The 17,380-nt window shown below is 33.9% G+C and overlaps 1 protein-coding gene across 1 annotated transcript; it reads left to right on the top strand.

Moving 5' to 3' along the window:
* The first annotated feature begins 9,784 nt into the window (after positions 1–9,784).
* LOC114285517 (glucan endo-1,3-beta-D-glucosidase) lies at positions 9,785–12,552 on the top strand. Its single transcript, XM_028228558.2, has one exon. The coding sequence runs from the start codon at positions 10,071–10,073 to the stop codon at positions 12,294–12,296; it is 2,226 nt and encodes a 741-aa protein (XP_028084359.2). The 5' UTR covers positions 9,785–10,070; the 3' UTR covers positions 12,297–12,552.
* Positions 12,553–17,380: the final 4,828 nt, after the last annotated feature.

Here is a 17,380-nt window from a genome sequence, read left to right as displayed (position 1 = left end):
AAATTGCTTGCATAAAGTTGAAGAAATGCTTAATTGATCACATCACATTAACAAAGCCTTACTCGCGCGACAAGGATGGCGACTTCTCAAGTACCCCAATTCTTTTGTAGCACGGTTCTTGAAGGGCATTTACTTTCCTAATTCAAATTTTTAAATGCTTCGAAAGGTGCCCGAGCTTCTTGGGCTTGGGCTAGTCTCCTTGAAGGCCGCAAGATTCTGCAGCAAGGGATTTGGTGGCAAATTTCCAATGGGGCCTTAGTCAATTTCTGGGAGGATAAATGGATTCCAACGAATAAGGATTTCCGTATCAATTCTTGCAAGCCCACTAGGTGCCCCATTTTGAAAGTTATAGATGCTATTAATCCGATAACTATATCATGGAATGAGGGGCTGCTGACAAATTTGGTCTCACGCCTGGACGTCCGCAATATCTATGCCATTCCCATTTCGATTGACAACACGGATGACACTCTTATTTGGCACCATGACTCTAAGGGCCTGTACAAGGACAAATCTGGGTATCAAGAGGAGATCATGTTTCAGCAAGCACAACTTCTTGACAGACCATCCACTTCCTTCCATGTCCCTGAACCGGTTTGGAAAATGATCTGGGGCCTTCCAGTACCTCCAAAACTTAAACATTTCTGGTGGCGTTGCTGTCACAATTCTTTGGCAACAAAACAAAATATCTATAGACGTCGATGTACACAGGATGGTGTTTGCCCAGTCTGTCTTGGTGTGCCTGAATCTATTGACCATTTACTGTACGGGTGTGCGTGGACAAAAGCTGTTTGGTTTGGCAGTGATTTGGGTTTGTTTCTCCAGGATGGAATTTCGTCTATCTCCAAATGGATGTGTGACTTGTACATTGCCTTCTCCAATAACAAGGATCGGGTGCCTTTTTTTAGTAAGGTTATGTGGGTGAGTTGGCATATCTGGAAGTCCAGGAATGATCTAGTTTTTAATGGACTGCCTGTGGATCCCATATCTACCATTTTTCAAGCTGCTCGGGGTAATATGGAGTTCATGTCAGTGGCTTTCCGAAATCATTCTGGGGCTCATGTCAATCCTGCATCAGTGGCAGTTTCCATTGGGGGCTGGACGGCTCCTTCACCTGGATGTTTTAAAGCTAACTGTGATGTGGCTATGTCTCCTGATTCAACCTCAGCTGCTATAGCGGTTTTACTTCGGAATTGGAAAGGTGAGCTAGTAGATGGAGTTGTACAGCGGCTAAAGGTTCACTCTGCTTTGCAAAGGGAGGCGTTTGCGATCCGCAAGGCTTGTCTTATGGCCAAAACTCTTAATCTCTCTCACATCGAAATTGAAGGGGATAACAAATCAGTCATCTCGCTTTGTATTTCCGAGGACGCTCCTCCCTGGACATGTGCCCCTCTCATTGCGGACATTAGAGCATTAGCTCGACGTTCTAATTTATCCTTCCACTGGTCACCTCAGATGGCTAACAGGGCTGCTCACTGGACTGCGAGAGCATCTCTTTCTGGTTCTTTGCCTATTAATTGGGTGCTACATCCACCTAAGCCTTTGGTGCAAGCTTTGAGCTAAGCTTGTTTCTTTTGTTTGTTTGTTTCCCCTGTTTTTCTTTAGTTTCTGTGTTAAAAAAAAAAAAAAAAAAAAAGTCGAAGAAATCATGTGATGAATATGACCATCGATTGTAACTATGTTTATATTATTGGATGTATAAATGTATACCAGTTACATAGTTTTGCTGCTATAAATATTTTCTTCCTATTTTTAATAGATAAAATTTACGTACATAGATAGGCAATTGTTATAATTTCCAAGGTTTTTTTTTTTTTTTTTTTTTTTTTTTTGCATGCCCTGCTATTGTGCTTTATATTTTTTCTTTTAATCCCTTTTTAAGAATTTCATGATTCAAGAATTGCAAGGAAAAAATTTAGGAACATAGAATGTAGCGATCCCAGTTTTGCCACTTTGCTGAGTATGTCGCGGGTCGAGCTGCCCAGTCAACTCGCAGGAGTCCAGGGGGCAGCGCCCCTTAGCGGGTCCTAAGGCAGCGCCCTGGCGGGGTTGAGGGGCAGTGCCCCCAAAACAAAAATGCAAAATGCATTCGAAGTTGCTTGTCTGCTCGAACGGGAGAGCAAGCCGCGCGTATGGATTTTAGGGGAGAGCACAGCTTGCACACTGCTAAAAAGGCAGGTGCAGGAGTGAGGTGCGGTGGGTTGGTGAGATCTGAAAATTTTTCCCTTTTCTTCTCTCCTTGGGTTGAAATTGAATCACTTTTGTATATCTCTCTCTTTCTAAAAACATTTCCTCTCCCTTCTCTCTACATTTCCTACCAAAAACCTCACAAGATCTTTGATTTCTTCAAATCCTTTGGGATTTGGACCTAAGTTCTTCATCAAAGTTGGTTAGCTCCTCAAGGGTTTCGTTGTGTGCGGTGAAGATTGAGTTTGGACACTGTTGATTTTGGGGGTGCATCTCATTTTTTCTTCAAAACTTGAGGTAGGGATTTTCTTAGAGTTATATATATATTTTTGCAAGATCTAGATATTTTTGAAATCATCATTCGATAGCTTTGAAAATTGATTGTTAATTCAAGAAGTTGAGCGATTTTGAAAGTGTGTTCGTCTCTTGTTCTTTTAAAATGATCTTATGAGTTTTGATCTTTGTTGATTGAAGAAAAAATGATTTTGAAAAGTTGCTTTTCAAAAGATTTGAGTTGTATAGTTTTGATAAGAAAACCTAGAATTTGAATTTTTTTTTTAAAGAGATTGAAAATCCATGAATGATATTGTTATATTTATTTTGTGTGTCAAAATAAATAGATGTTTAGAAAATTTCTTATTTATATTTATATAAATGATGAATTTTAGGGAATATGAGAATTGTTGTTCATTTTGAAAATTATTGTTCAAAACATTGAAATAGTCTTGAAATGACTAATTATTGAGGATACTTGAGAAAGTGGAATTGTGTTATTCCTTGAATGATGAATTGGAATAAAGGTATTTATATTCATCTTGTGTTATTGGCATATCAATTCATTTGATTACATTAAATTTTGAAAGTTGATTTGAAAACTTGCTTTGAGAAAAGAATGTTGAGAAATAAGTTTCCATGAATTGGTTTTGAGGTAAATACGGTTGTAAATCTTGACAGGTGGTGTAAATGAAATTGAATAGGTGTCGAGCCTTCCAGTTAATACTGGTAAAAATGACAGATTATAGGTATCGAGCCTTCCAGTCAATGCTGGTAAAAATGACATATTGGTAGTACTTGTATAGTCTACTTGCAAACACCGACCTAGGTATTACCAGAATCGTATTTACCGCCCTTGAAATAAATTGTTAAGTTTTGAACAATTGAAAATGCATGATATCATTGAGCATGATGATTTTCAAAAGATGAAAATGTAATTTATCTTCAAAAAGGGCATAGCATGACATGTGCATTTCATCTCTTGAGACTTGTATAAAATGTATATACTTTGTTAAGAATTTTCTAATGGGCTTTATGCTCACCCTACAGGATTTTTGTGCAGGAAAAGATGTGGTGATTCCACCCAACTAGGGTATGTGTGTTGGGAGTACAATGCTCTCATTTTGCTGTGACTCTGTGTGTAAGCCAAGGGCTGTGTTTGTGTGATTTTGAATAATCATTTTGTGTAACCAGGCTCAAGCCTTGGAAACTTGTAAACCCCTTGGGGGTATTTATTTGTTTATTTACTTGTTGTTGGATTAATGTATTGTTGCATGAAGAACTATTGTATCATGTAATGTAAATTTGGAGATTTATATTCGGTTTTCCTTGAAAGAGTCATGATTGTTGTATTATCATTTGGGCTAGAAATTTGGGGCATTACATAGAAAATTTTGCACACCGAATCATTAACGTCTTGTTATATGCAAATATTTTGAATTACATTTATTTCTTATTTTGTAAAAATAAAAAAATAAAATTGTGCACATAGCATAGTTGACCACAAAGATTAGGCATTACTACAACATGTTTAAACATCTTGCGCCTGAATGCAATATATTACAATCCAATCCAACCCGGTCACCTAGCCTATTCCCTTCCATTTGCAAAGTGCAAGAACAAAAAAAAAAAAGGCTAAATTCCATCATTAGTTCAACAAACCTCCAGAGGAATCTCCTCAAACTAACATAATTTAGTTTAGACTTCAAGAACACTATGTGATGTTTAGGAAGTTGGCTATTTTAATAGACTATTTTAGTTTTTGGCTATTTTAATATATTAAAATAATTGTGTTTGGGAAAATAGTTAAATTTTTTTGTAATTGGATGTGATATTTGTAAGAGAAAAAATGAAATGATTATAGATTTAATATGACAATTTGTCTTATTGACTATTTTGCTTCTCTGGAGTGAAGGCTACTAAGATTGAATTGATATCATCTTCGTCGTCGCTCTGGCCTCCACCTCTCACCACATCTGCTGCCCATGCCAACAACTCAACCATCTCTCTCTCTCTCTCGAACTTGTCCAGGTTTTGAGATTTGATTATGGCAGGAGGTTATTTTCAGACACTGTAACAACCCTCACCACTATTTACCGATAAACTACCGATTACTGCTAAATTGTGACTGATTATAATTGGTAATTGAACTGATTGAAATACTGGACTGACTGACTGGAATCTGAAACTGAATTGATTAAGTATACCTGTTATATTGCATTTCTATCTATTGCCTGTTTGATTATCTGTTCATGTTTTTATGTTTAAACTGCAAATTGAAGGCCTTAACGGCGGCCGAACCGGAAATTGATTAGTAATTGGGATTTATATGATTTTATGGTGTATTTATCTGAAATTCGATTTGGTATGGTTAAATTGGATTAAATAACATTGTATTACAAAGTACATGTATTTACCAATTTGCCATCCTTGGTGGCCCACTACCTCAACATATTGAACCTTGTACACACTTAGACAAACATTTTTTCTTCAGCCATTTTGAGAGTTCTAGCCGACCAAGAGTGAGTGAGGAAGAGAATTGAATTGTTCTAGAGAATTGGCTTGGTAGACTTGAAGAGATTGTAGGAGATTTGCCTAATTGAACTTCTACACTTGTAATTGAAGATCTAGGTAAGGAATTCAACCTCTTAATTGTGTCTTTAAGTTGATTCTTGCATGGTTCATGTCTAATTGAGGAGCCAAGTCATGATTTAGTTCTAACATGTCGAATTATAGCTGAATTCATGCATGCATGCCTATATTATTGAATTTTGAGTTGATTCCATGGAAAATTGTCACATGCATGCTCATATTTATGTTAAGTCCATGAATTCATCTTGTCTTTGAAGATATTAGCTCAATAGAGCATGTATTTGAGGCTTGCAAGCTGTTTAACTTCATGTATGTTGCATGTTCATCTTGTTCATGAAAATTGGTTTGAAATTGGATTTATTTGAACCACCTTTGGGCTTTGATTTTTATAATTGAGCTTTGAATCATGTTAAACTATGAGTTTTGAAGTGTTTTCCAGGAAATGGGTCCAAAGGAATCGAATTTGATACATTTGTAGTTGAATTTGAGCTTGAGGTTCAAATCTGGGAATTCCAGATTTTGAACTCACGCTCGAGCGGGGTGACTGGCGCTCGAGCGTGGAAATCGTGCTTCCAGCATTTTGTTCTGTTTTTAGGTTAGCTCGAGTGGGGTAATTTACGCTCGAGCGAGACCTTGTGTTTTACGCTCGAGCGAGTGTCGAGCGCCCAATCGAGCGTGAATTTCACCTATCCAGCACTTTTGACTGTTTTGAAGTAAGCTCAAGCGGTTGAGTCTACGCTCGAGCGGAAACCTTTGTCTGCATGTCCGCTCAAGCGAATTAACCTACGCTCGAGCGGGACCCCTGTTTTCTGAAAATGCTTTTGAAGTGCATCTTTGCATCCTCATTTCATCCTAGGCATTCTTAGGCCTAGTTTAAGGCATCTTAATGAAGGTATAGATGTAGAACCATATCGAGGCAAATTAGGGATTAAATTATTATCTTTTCCAACTGTGTAGCTTAGTGTGTGTTTAATCTGTAAATTGTGTAGGGTTGGCGACTAGGGACGCGCTCTAGCCTAACTATAGCCCAGAACTCTGTGAGTAACAACTGTGTAAAGATATGTTCAAAAATGATTATCTTCTGAACAATTGAACTGTACTGTTTTTGAATTGATACTGTTAATAGAATGAATGCATGTCCTCTATTCTGAACTGTATTGTGGCATCCTTAGCAACTACTGTTACTGACTGTTACTGTTACAGAGATCTCTGTTGGTTCCCTTGTTGGAACCACTACTGTTTACTGATTGATGGCCATCATTGACTGTTCGGTCTTTCTAGACCTACTGTTTACTGTACTGTTATGCTAATGGATGTACCACATATGACTGTACTGACTGAACGACTGAAATACTGATTTAACGAACTATTTCATTACTGTAAGGGCATTCATTCTAAACCTCTTTACGCATTATGCTATTCACTGGGCTTTAGCTCACTGCTTATATATATGTAGGTGTACAGGCACCAGACCGCGGCTAGAAGCGTCGGGGTAAGCTCCAGTTTTGTCAAGCCAACCACTGTGCCTCACTACGAGGTTCCGAGCCTGTCAAGCTATGGCTTAGGGGTGTTTTAATTTCCCCCGTCTGTCTCTGTAACTGTTTTGTAGACTGTATAGGCGGTATAGACTGTTACTGTACTGTTTAATAGGGATTAGGTCCCTAATCTGAATGTTTATAAATGTTGTACATACTGTTCTGCACTGTGTATATGTGTATATGAAAAGTCTTTTTGGCATACAGACTGTCACGGCTCATTGGACATTGTTTATTTACTGTATTGGCATCCGCCAGGCCCATGTACTCTGTTTTACTGTATTACTGTTAAGCAGGCCTTCGGTAATCTTGGATTACTGGCCGATTACGGTGCTAAACCCATAGGGGCGGGTTTGGGTCGTGACAGACACCTACTATCTCTGGCTCTGGGCATCGACCTATTGGCGGCCCAATTTAGATGTACATTTTTAGGTTTGGAAATAGTGTTTGGGCCCGTAAGTTGGGCTAGATTAATATTTTAAACTATAAATGGATTGAACTTAAAATTTGCATAGGTATCTCAGTCCATTTTAACATGATCCTAAAATAATATATGGGTAAACTATCATAGGTGTTAATAGTTAGATTTAATTTCTATCAAGTCCAATTGAAAATAAGTTCTAATAAAATCATTACTAAAAAAAAAAATTGAATAATTTTTTACATATATCACTAAAAATTGACAATTTGTAACTTTTTTTGGTCCCGATTTTTATAAATTGTCGCTAAAACTCACAATTAGTGATGTTTTTTGTGACGAATTTTTCAAATTTTTGTCGAAAGTTGAAAGTTAGTGGCTTTTTTTGTGACGATTTTTTTAAAATGTAGCTAAAACTTGTAGTTAGTGACAATTTTTTTTTTTGACAAAATTTGTAAATTGTCACTGAAAATTAACAATTAGTGACATTTTTAAATAATGTTTAATGGAAAACGCCATTAATTATCATAGGACCTATTAGATAATAAGTCCACATATTAAGACTTACACGTAAGTTTCCCAAAAAAAAAAAAAGATTAACCAATAAGTCTTATATTTTGACTTGTAATCCATGTAGTCCCATATTTTTTCTTGTGATCTATTTAGTCCTTTTGAATGTGTAATGACTAAGGGTGGGCAACGGTTTATTCGAACCGCTCAAACCGCCCAGCCCGCATATAAATGGGCAGTTTCGCAAACATAATGCGGGTGGATGCGGTTTGAAATATAACAAATTTGCGGGTTGCAGGCGGGTCGCGGGTTAAACCCGCAACCCACAAAAATCGTCCGCACTTTAATTGTTATTATTATTTTTTTTTTATATACCAACTTTGTAACTTTAACAGGAGCACCATTATGTTCTCTATGACACTAGGATCCTTAGTTTTAAGTATTTCTTAACTTTCTTAATCTCGTAAAATTATCAAGTCCTAAACTTGGTTTCATTGGTGACTCATCCACTTTTTCCTAATAAAATTTTCCTTCTGATGGTTGATGGAGCTTCTAGTTTAATTATTGATTACTGAACTGACAATTCTAATTGAGTAAAACCTTTAATGCATTGATATACATTTTTTTCATGGCAAAAATGTTAGTGTAGGGTCTCTTTGTTTTGGGTACTTTCATTTAATGCGCATTGATATTCAATTTTTATTTGTAAACTCATCAGAAAATTATTGTCAAATGATCACAAATATATAAAATGAATCTGATGCCTAAATTCGATGGGAAAAAAAAAAAACTCAAAAATTAATTTTTAAAGAAAAAAGTGTAAACTGCAAACCGCTCGCACATCTGCAAATCCTATCCGCACAAACCGCAAACCGCACTGCGGGCGGTTGTGGATTGACTTTTTCCCAAACCGCATAGATGCGGGCGGGTCAAAACCGAATCGCAAACCGCACAAAACCGATCCGCGAGCACCCCTAGTAATGACTCATTTGCCAATCACATTAGAGTGTCACACTTAAAAAAATACACTAAGGAGTTTTTTAGTGCCACATTATACCTGCCACGTTGGAGTGTCATATTTGAAAAAAGTATACTAAAGAATTTTTAATTTTTTTAGAATGTCACATCATACACGCTACGTTGCAGTGTCGCATGTCACATTTAGAAAAAATACACTAAAAAGTTTTATTTTTTTGGACTATCACATCATACACGTCACGTTATCATATTTGGAAAAAGTACACTAAGAAGCTTTTATTTTTTTTAGAGTGTTTTATCATTGTCATATTTGGAAAAAGTACACTAAGAAGTTTCTATTTTTTTTAGAGTGTCATATCATACCCACTACATTGTCACATTTGGAAGAAGAAAAAAATACACGAAGGAGTTTTTAATTTTTTTAGAGTAAAAGTCTTGGGGTGTCACATCGTACCGGCCATGTTATCACATTTGAGAAAAGTACACTAAGGAGTTTTTAATTTTTTTGGAGTGTCACATTGTTAGAGTATCACATTAATACCTATCACAATAGAGTATCACATCATACCTATTACATTAATAAAAAGATATAGTTGTCTACCAAAACACAACCAAAATAAAAAATAAGACTACACAAAAAGAAATTCTCCACTAATATGACTTAGTAGATCAATAAAAAAAACTTAAAACTAATTGAAATACTTGTTTGTTTGATGAAATTTATTGATAAATATAATTACTCCTATTTTTGCATTACTTGAAAATCCTTAAATGTTAAATAAATACACAATGTTTTGAAGAAAAGAATCAAAAAATTAAAATTACTCTTTATTTTTTATGAAAATAATTTTATAAATTTTAAATATATATATATATATATATATTTTTCCAATAATTTTATTAAATTCAGAAAATAAATTTTAAAATTTCAAACAAACATAACCTTCGTTATTTTTTAATATAATCACAAGGGAATAAAATGTTTCTTGTGTGTGTGTGTTACACTATCCCCAAAAGAATCAGGGACCATGGGAAAACTTGCAAGATATCATAAGGCATTTGGGAACCAATTGAGAGAGAACAACTCATGAATCCACCAATCCAAGGCTCCTAAACCCCAAAAAAGATCCTTCATTGTAAGACTTTCTTGATTCCCCAAACATATTCCATGACCTTTGTTTTTTGGGTGAATAACAAATTCCAAGACCCCCCACCTTGTTATCCCTTCCTTCACTGTCTTCACTTGCATGGCTTTGATATATACTCCATCCACCTTCCTATCCTCAGAATACATTAAACTTCACTTCCAAAACCACAACCTTGTGTTTCTCGTCCATTTTCCCCTTCACCATTCACCATCATTCAACCCAGATAATCTCCTCTACCTGCACGTGTGTCGAATTTCATTGTATATTCTTGAGTTTCATTGTGTATTTTCTTATCAAATTTCTTTCATCTTCTACACGTGTCAAGTTTCAATATATATTTATATATATATATATATATGTTTATTTATTTATTTATTTATTTAGTAGTGAAACATTTTCTTGCCCCAAAAGAAATATATTTAGACTTGTATGAGCTGTGTAATCATGAAGAAAATTGGCAGAGATGTCTCGAGGATTTTCAAAAAAAAGCGCAGGCGTCCTCCTTCACCACCACCGCCTCCTCCTCCACCACCACCGCCTCCTCCTCCTCCTTCTCCTCCTCCTCCTCCTCCTCCACGTGAGCCATCTCCGCCGCCACCAGAACCCTACAGACGACCAACCCATCCCTTCCTTTTCCCTCAAACCCAATCCACAGTCCTTCCTGACCCATCCCTCTTCTTCTCTCCCCACCTACTCTCTTCCCCTCTACCCACCAATTCCTACTTCCAAAACTTTGTTCTAAAAAACGGTGATCAACCCGAATACATCCACCCTTATCTCATCAAATCTTCTCTTTCCTCTCTCACTCTCTGCTACCCATCTCAGTCCTCTAACTCTTCCTTCATCTACCAGGTTTTCAATCCTGACCTCACCATCTCTACATCAAACAACCCCAACCCATATGCAACCCACATTGTTTCTTCATTCAGTGATCTTAGTGTCACTCTTGACCTTCCTTCTAGCAATCTCAGGTTCTTCCTCGTCAGAGGAAGCCCTTATTTGACCTGTGTTGCTACCAATGGTGTCTCGCTTTCGATTTCTACAGTTCATGCCATTCTTCAAATCTCTCCCGATAGTTCTCTCACTAAATACTCCATTAAGCTCAACAACAACCAGACATGGCTTCTCTACGCTTCTTCACCAATTAATCTGAGTCAGGACGTTTCTTCTATAACTTCTAATGGGTTTTCCGGCATTATTCGAATTGCTATTGTACCAAATTCTGACCCACGATACGAATCAATCCTTGATCGGTTCAGCCATTGTTATCCGGTATGTGGTGATGCCCTATTTTCCAATCCATTTTCTTTGGAGTATAAATGGGATAAGAGAGGTTGGGGAGATTTGCTCATGCTTGCCCACCCTCTTCATCTTCAGCTTCTTTCAAGCAGTGATAGTAAAATCACTGTTTTGGATGATTTCAGGTATAAAAGCATTGATGGAGACCTTGTGGGTGTTGTTGGAGATTCATGGGTATTGAAATCCAGCCCTGTTTCTGTAACTTGGCACTCAATTGGAGGCATCAATGAAGAATCATACCCTGAAATTGTTGCTGCACTAATCAAAGATGTTGAGGCTCTCAATCCAGCAACAACATCAACAACATCATCATCTTATTCTTATGGAAAACAGATTGCCAGAGCAGCAAGATTAGCATTGATTGCTGAAGAAGTCGGTTGTTTTGATGCAATCCCAGGTATTCGAAAGTTCTTGAAGGACACGATTGAGCCATGGCTAGATGGAACTTTTAGCACAAATGGTTTCTTGTACGACGGGAAGTGGGGTGGCATTGTGACTAAACAAGGATCTTCGGATTCCGGGGCTGATTTCGGGTTTGGAATATACAATGATCACCATTACCATTTGGGGCTTTTTCTTTATGCAATTGCAGTGCTTGCAAAGATTGATCCAAGTTGGGGGAGAAACTATAGGCCACAAGCTTACTCGTTAATGGCGGATTTCATGAACTTGGGCAAGCGAGAAAATTCAAAATATCCGCGTTTGCGGTGTTTTGATCTATGGAAACTTCATTCTTGGGCTGGAGGGCTGACTGAATTTGCAGACGGGCGAAACCAAGAGAGCACGAGCGAGGCTGTGAACGCATACTATTCGGCTGCATTGATGGGATTGGCTTATGGGGACACACACCTTGTCGCGACTGCTTCTACAATTGCAGCAATGGAGATTCATTCAGCTCAGACATGGTGGCATGTGAGAGAGGGAGGGACTATGTATGCAGAGGAATTTACTAGAGAGAATAGAGTTGTGGGTGTTTTATGGGCTAATAAAAGGGACAGTGGACTTTGGTTTGCACCAGCTGAATGGAGGGAGTGCAGGGTTGGGATTCAGTTGTTGCCACTGTTGCCAATCACTGAGGTTTTGTTTTGTGAAAGTGGTTTTGTGAGGGATCTTGTGGCATGGGCGTCGGCAGCGTTGGGGAGGGAGGGAGTTTTAGAGGGATGGAAGGGGTTTTTGCATGCATTGGAAGGGGTTTATGACAAAGAGAGTGCATTGGGTAAGATTAGGAATTTGAATGGGTTTGATGATGGGAATTCACTCACAAATCTTTTATGGTGGATTCACAGTAGAGTTGATGAAGAAAAAGGGTATGAGGGAGGAGGGAAGAATTGCTGGTTTGGTCACTATTGTCATTGAAACAATGGTAATCATACATATCACGGTAAGACCTATTATTGAAAAGACTGCTCCACTTACATTGCTTTACGATCGGTTATGTGATTAGTTCTGTATAATTATAGGATGATAATTTGTGTTGGTTGTTTGGTTTTGTGTATGTTGAGGATGGTCTTGAATGGATTGGTGGGTTCAAGGTCAAAACCATTCTTAATCTAACTAGTATGTAAAAGAAAAAATTGATGTATTTATGATTGGATTGCTTTGCTCATTGTTATAGCTACGTATCTGTATATGAAATTGTCTACATGTATTAATTGAAAACAATATTTTAATTATATTGGATTTGTTCATCTTTATATTTCTGCATCTCGGCGATATATAGCATTTTTTCCCCAATAGATATCCCTATTGGTATGCAACTATAAATTAGATTGATTCATAATGAAAATTCTGGTGTGAGTGCTTCACATCACATCAAAAGAGAGAGAATTTTTAATAGAGAGAGAATTTTGAACACGAGAAAAACAGATGTATAAAGTCAAAGAAATCATGTGATAAATATGACCCTCGATTATAACTATGTTTGTATTATTAGATATATAAATGTTTACCAGTTACACATCTTTGCAACTATAAATATTTTGTTCCTATTTTTAATAGATAAAATTTAAATACATAGGCAATTGTTATAAATTTCCAAGGGTTTATTTTTTGGCATGCACTGCCACTGTGCTTCACATTTTTTCTTTTAATCTCTTTTTAAGAATTTCATGATTCAAGACCTACAAGGAAAAAGTTTAGGAACATAGAAAATTCTGCACACCGAATCATAGATGTGCTGTTATATAGGCAAATATTTTGAATTAAATCTATTTCTTATTTTCCAAAATAAAACCATCATTAGTTCATTCCCTTCCATTTGCAAAGTGAAAAAAAAATTTTAGTTTAAACTTCAAGAATTCTATGTAAAGTTGCAAGCTACACATATATACTAATATATATATAATTACGGAGTGTCATTCACACAATCTTTGTTTCTAATCACACTTTATAATTAGTCATCTATAAATTATATAAAGAAAATGAGATTTCTCATGAGAAACTTCCTAAAAGTTTCAAACTCTTATTCTAAAATTATTGATTTTTCAATTTATAAAATATATTTAAAAAATTTATTAACTGATTTATTTATTTGATTATTTTAGAAATAATAATTATTCCTTAATTTATAAATTTCAAATGGAAAGATAGCAAAAATATTTTATAATCTGTCCATTCTAATCTCTCTCACCTTAATTTATGGCTTTCAAAAGAAAAGATTACAAAAAAAATTCATAATCTCTCCTTCCTAATCTCTCTCACCAATTTTCAAAAGAAAATATTAAAACTTGTCTTCCTTCCCTCTCTGTCCCAAAAAATCAGCTAATATTTTTCATGAGAGTTGTGGTAATCTATCTATATCTTATATATTATATTATAACATAACATAAAAAATTAAAAATTAGTTATACAAACAGATAAAATTAATAAATTTGATTTTTATTGAATCAGTTAAAATCTTTTTTTGCCTTTCAATATTCAATTTTAAATTTTAAAATTATTTAAAAGTCTATCAAAACAAATCTAATTTGCAAATATCTCTCACTATCATTCTTTAAATCAATAAAACTCATATGTCTATCACATATCTAACTCATACCATAACTTACCTAAATAATAATAATTAAAAAGAAATAGAAACCACGGATAAATTAATTTTTTTTAAAAAAAAAAATAGAAACCCACCACATCATCTTAAATAATTGAAAAAAAAATAGAAATAAAAACCACACAAAAAATAAAGAAGATAAGAATTTAGATATGGATCTCAAAAAAATATGACAATATTTAAATTTGAATCATGATTTAGTAATATAATTATCTTTTTTTATGTATATCTATCAAAATTTTAAATCACTTAATGGGACAAATTAATAAATTTTCAAGTCTTATTTAAAGAATGATCTGAATAGTCATCCCAACTCCTTGATTTCGCGGGTACTGAAGGAGGAGCTGACGGATTGGTCTGGGCGAGGTCTGAGTTGTTGGAGGTAACATCCTATCACTCCATAAATTTATTTTTAATTTTATTTTTTTTCCCTGTGTGATTCTCTTTATCAACTATTGGTTTAGTTTTGGTTTTGGTTTTGGTTTTGGTGAGATTTATGTGTTTGTTTATAGGTTTTGCATGGTGGAGAAGAATTATTGATGATGATGGCTGCAATCAAAGTATCTATGTCCGTTTTGTGCCAATGATTTTGATTGAATTTTGTCTTCTTCTATCAAGACCATAAAATTGAAATTAAAAAAAAAGGGTATTGAATTTTTTATTTTTTCTTGTCATTTTGTTTTATAAAAAAATGTAAAAATTTATTGGGAATTCAAGATTTACTATAACATTAGATTTTGTATAACTAGGTAAATTTAAAACTTTTAAATATCATTATGTTCTTTATTTTTATCCCATTAAACCATAATTGTTATATGTTAGTTTGTTAATTATAATTCAATTAATTGAAAATAAAAGCTTAGTATAACTTTTCATAAATATTGTAGTTAATTTGTTACCGCTATAGTTGTATATAATAGCATACTATATAAGGATAATCTCTAAATATAATTTTTATTTTTTTACGTAATTAAAACGGTCCATCTTAAATAGTATATAGAGGAGTTTAGATGGCTTCTTTTATTTCTAAAAAACCCAATCTATTTTTCTTTTTTACTTTTTAATTTTTTAAATTGAAACATCAGTTGTTTATGTCCACAAAACAAAACTAATAAAAACATATCCAAAAGCTACACTTTTTTTTTTTTGTAATAGGTAAGATATTTTACAAATGGAAAATGTTTAACATCTCAAAATTTTTTCCATAATCTGACTTATAATGATGTAGTCATAAGAGCATCTCCAACGGTAGTAGGCATTTTACTTATCTAAATATTACTATAAAGTATATATTTTATTTTGCCTATCAACTGTTTTATGTTTTTACTCCAATCATGCTCTTTATTTTAGCTATTAATCCAAATACTATTAATTTTATAGAATGCCACGTCAACAACAAAGATGGAGGGAAATGATCCTAATGATTGAATACATTTTGCCTAGCGTTGAAGGCTAGCTACATGTAGCTAGTGAATATGAGTTGAGCCAAAATGCCTAATCATATGCCTAGTGCGTTGGAATTGAAAAAAGTGAATCACACTAGGCATTTTAACTAACAAGTATTATATGCCTAGTGCATTGGAGATGCTCATGAGAAGAGAATTAATCAAATTATAAATTTCAACCAACCATATACTCAAACTCTCACTATTTCAAGATATTATTTTACTATAATTCCAATTAAGAGCCTCTTCAACCCTTAATATATATTTTTTTATCAAATTATAATTTTTTAAATATTTAAAAAGATGAAGCGTTGAAAATTATTGTTTTTTCCATCAAAATTGATGAAAAGAAAAAAAAAAATTGGGATGAGAATGAAAGTTCTTTTAAAATTGATACAAATTTAATGAAAAAGTTAAAATAATTCATATCAAATCAAATTTTTTAGTCAAATTTAAAATCAAATTAGATAAAAAAAAAATTAAAAGAAAATGTTGAAAGGTTGGAAATATTCTAAAACTTTTTTATTCTTAAAAATTAGAAATCCGTGTGTGCATTATATTCATATTGTAATTTTAGTTAAGAAATTGAAATAAAAAAAAAATGTAACTTAAATTATTGGATTAATAATAAAAATATCATATCAATTAGCGATAAATATCACTTCACTTCACATTTAATAATAAAATTATATATTTGTCTTAATTATAACTTTTAAATTTATATATTTTCATAATAAAAAGAGGTATATCATAACCCATTTAATCAGGTTTAACTTTTTTTTATTGTACTAAATAGATTTATATGTATATATATATTTTATTGCATTTATACCCGTCATCGGCGACCGCAACTGCTTTTTAAAACCTTGGGTAAAGCACTAAAAACTTTACTTACAAACTGGAGGGACGGAGCTCCTCCCCCAAAAGACCACATAGATGGGATTTGAAAATTAGTCACTACTAAACCTTAAAAGAAGTCTGTTTTTTAAGAGACATTTAACCAAGGTTAGGATTATTTCAAAAATCGCAAGATGAAAACTTCTTACAGTCACAAGTTATGATTCAAAAACGGAAATTCACATGCGTTTGGAGTCCAGACATTAGATGAAATTAACAGCTTGATAATATATAATGATATGCCTCAACCAACAAAAATGTAGGTTTTAACACAAGTCTACAATGCCACCGAAATTTAATTGCCTAACTTCCACAACCTGCAATTTGTAAATTATTTGTCTTTTGTGCACTTTGTGATTTGCTCTACTGCCTTCTCTTCTCTTATTGCTAAGAGAAATTCACTGTCGACATATTAAAATAAAGCAGCAACTCATCTCACAGTTTTGACACAGTAAAAATAAAGTATTTCATTATATATACATGAAACATGTTTCTGGTTACAAATACTTCTCTATTAGAATTTTTTATTTAACAGAATTAATTGAAAATGTGAAATTTCTAACTGTTCACCTATACAATAATAAAATTATCTGAATTATTAATTGAAAATTTTTTTTAACATTATTAAAAATTGTTAATTAACTTAATGATTTATTAATAAAAGGACCTATTTGTTATGAAATTAAAAACCTTAGGGGACATAATGTAATTTCTAGAACCACATGCAGTAATTTGTAATTTAAGTAAATCTCAGGGAGTGTGTTTGTAATTTATCCTAAAATTTACATAGGTATCTCGGCCCATTTTAACCTGAGCCTAAAATAATATATGGGTAAACTATAATAGGTGCTAATAGTTTGATTTAATTTTTATCAAGTCCAATTGAAAATAAGTCCTAATAAAATCATAACTAAATATATTTTTTTTAATGACTTTTTACATATGTCACTAAAAATTGACAATTAGTAACTTTTTTTTATCCCAATTTTTATAAATTGTCGCTAAAACTTAAAATTGGTGATATTTTTCTGTGACAAATTTTTCAAATTTTT

This window comes from Camellia sinensis, chromosome 1 (assembly GCF_055761805.1).
Source record: "Camellia sinensis isolate YWXY chromosome 1, ASM5576180v1, whole genome shotgun sequence".
NCBI lineage: Eukaryota > Viridiplantae > Streptophyta > Magnoliopsida > Ericales > Theaceae > Camellia > Camellia sinensis.
Note: the sequence above shows the minus strand (reverse complement) of the source record. Positions and strands in the feature narration are given on the sequence as shown.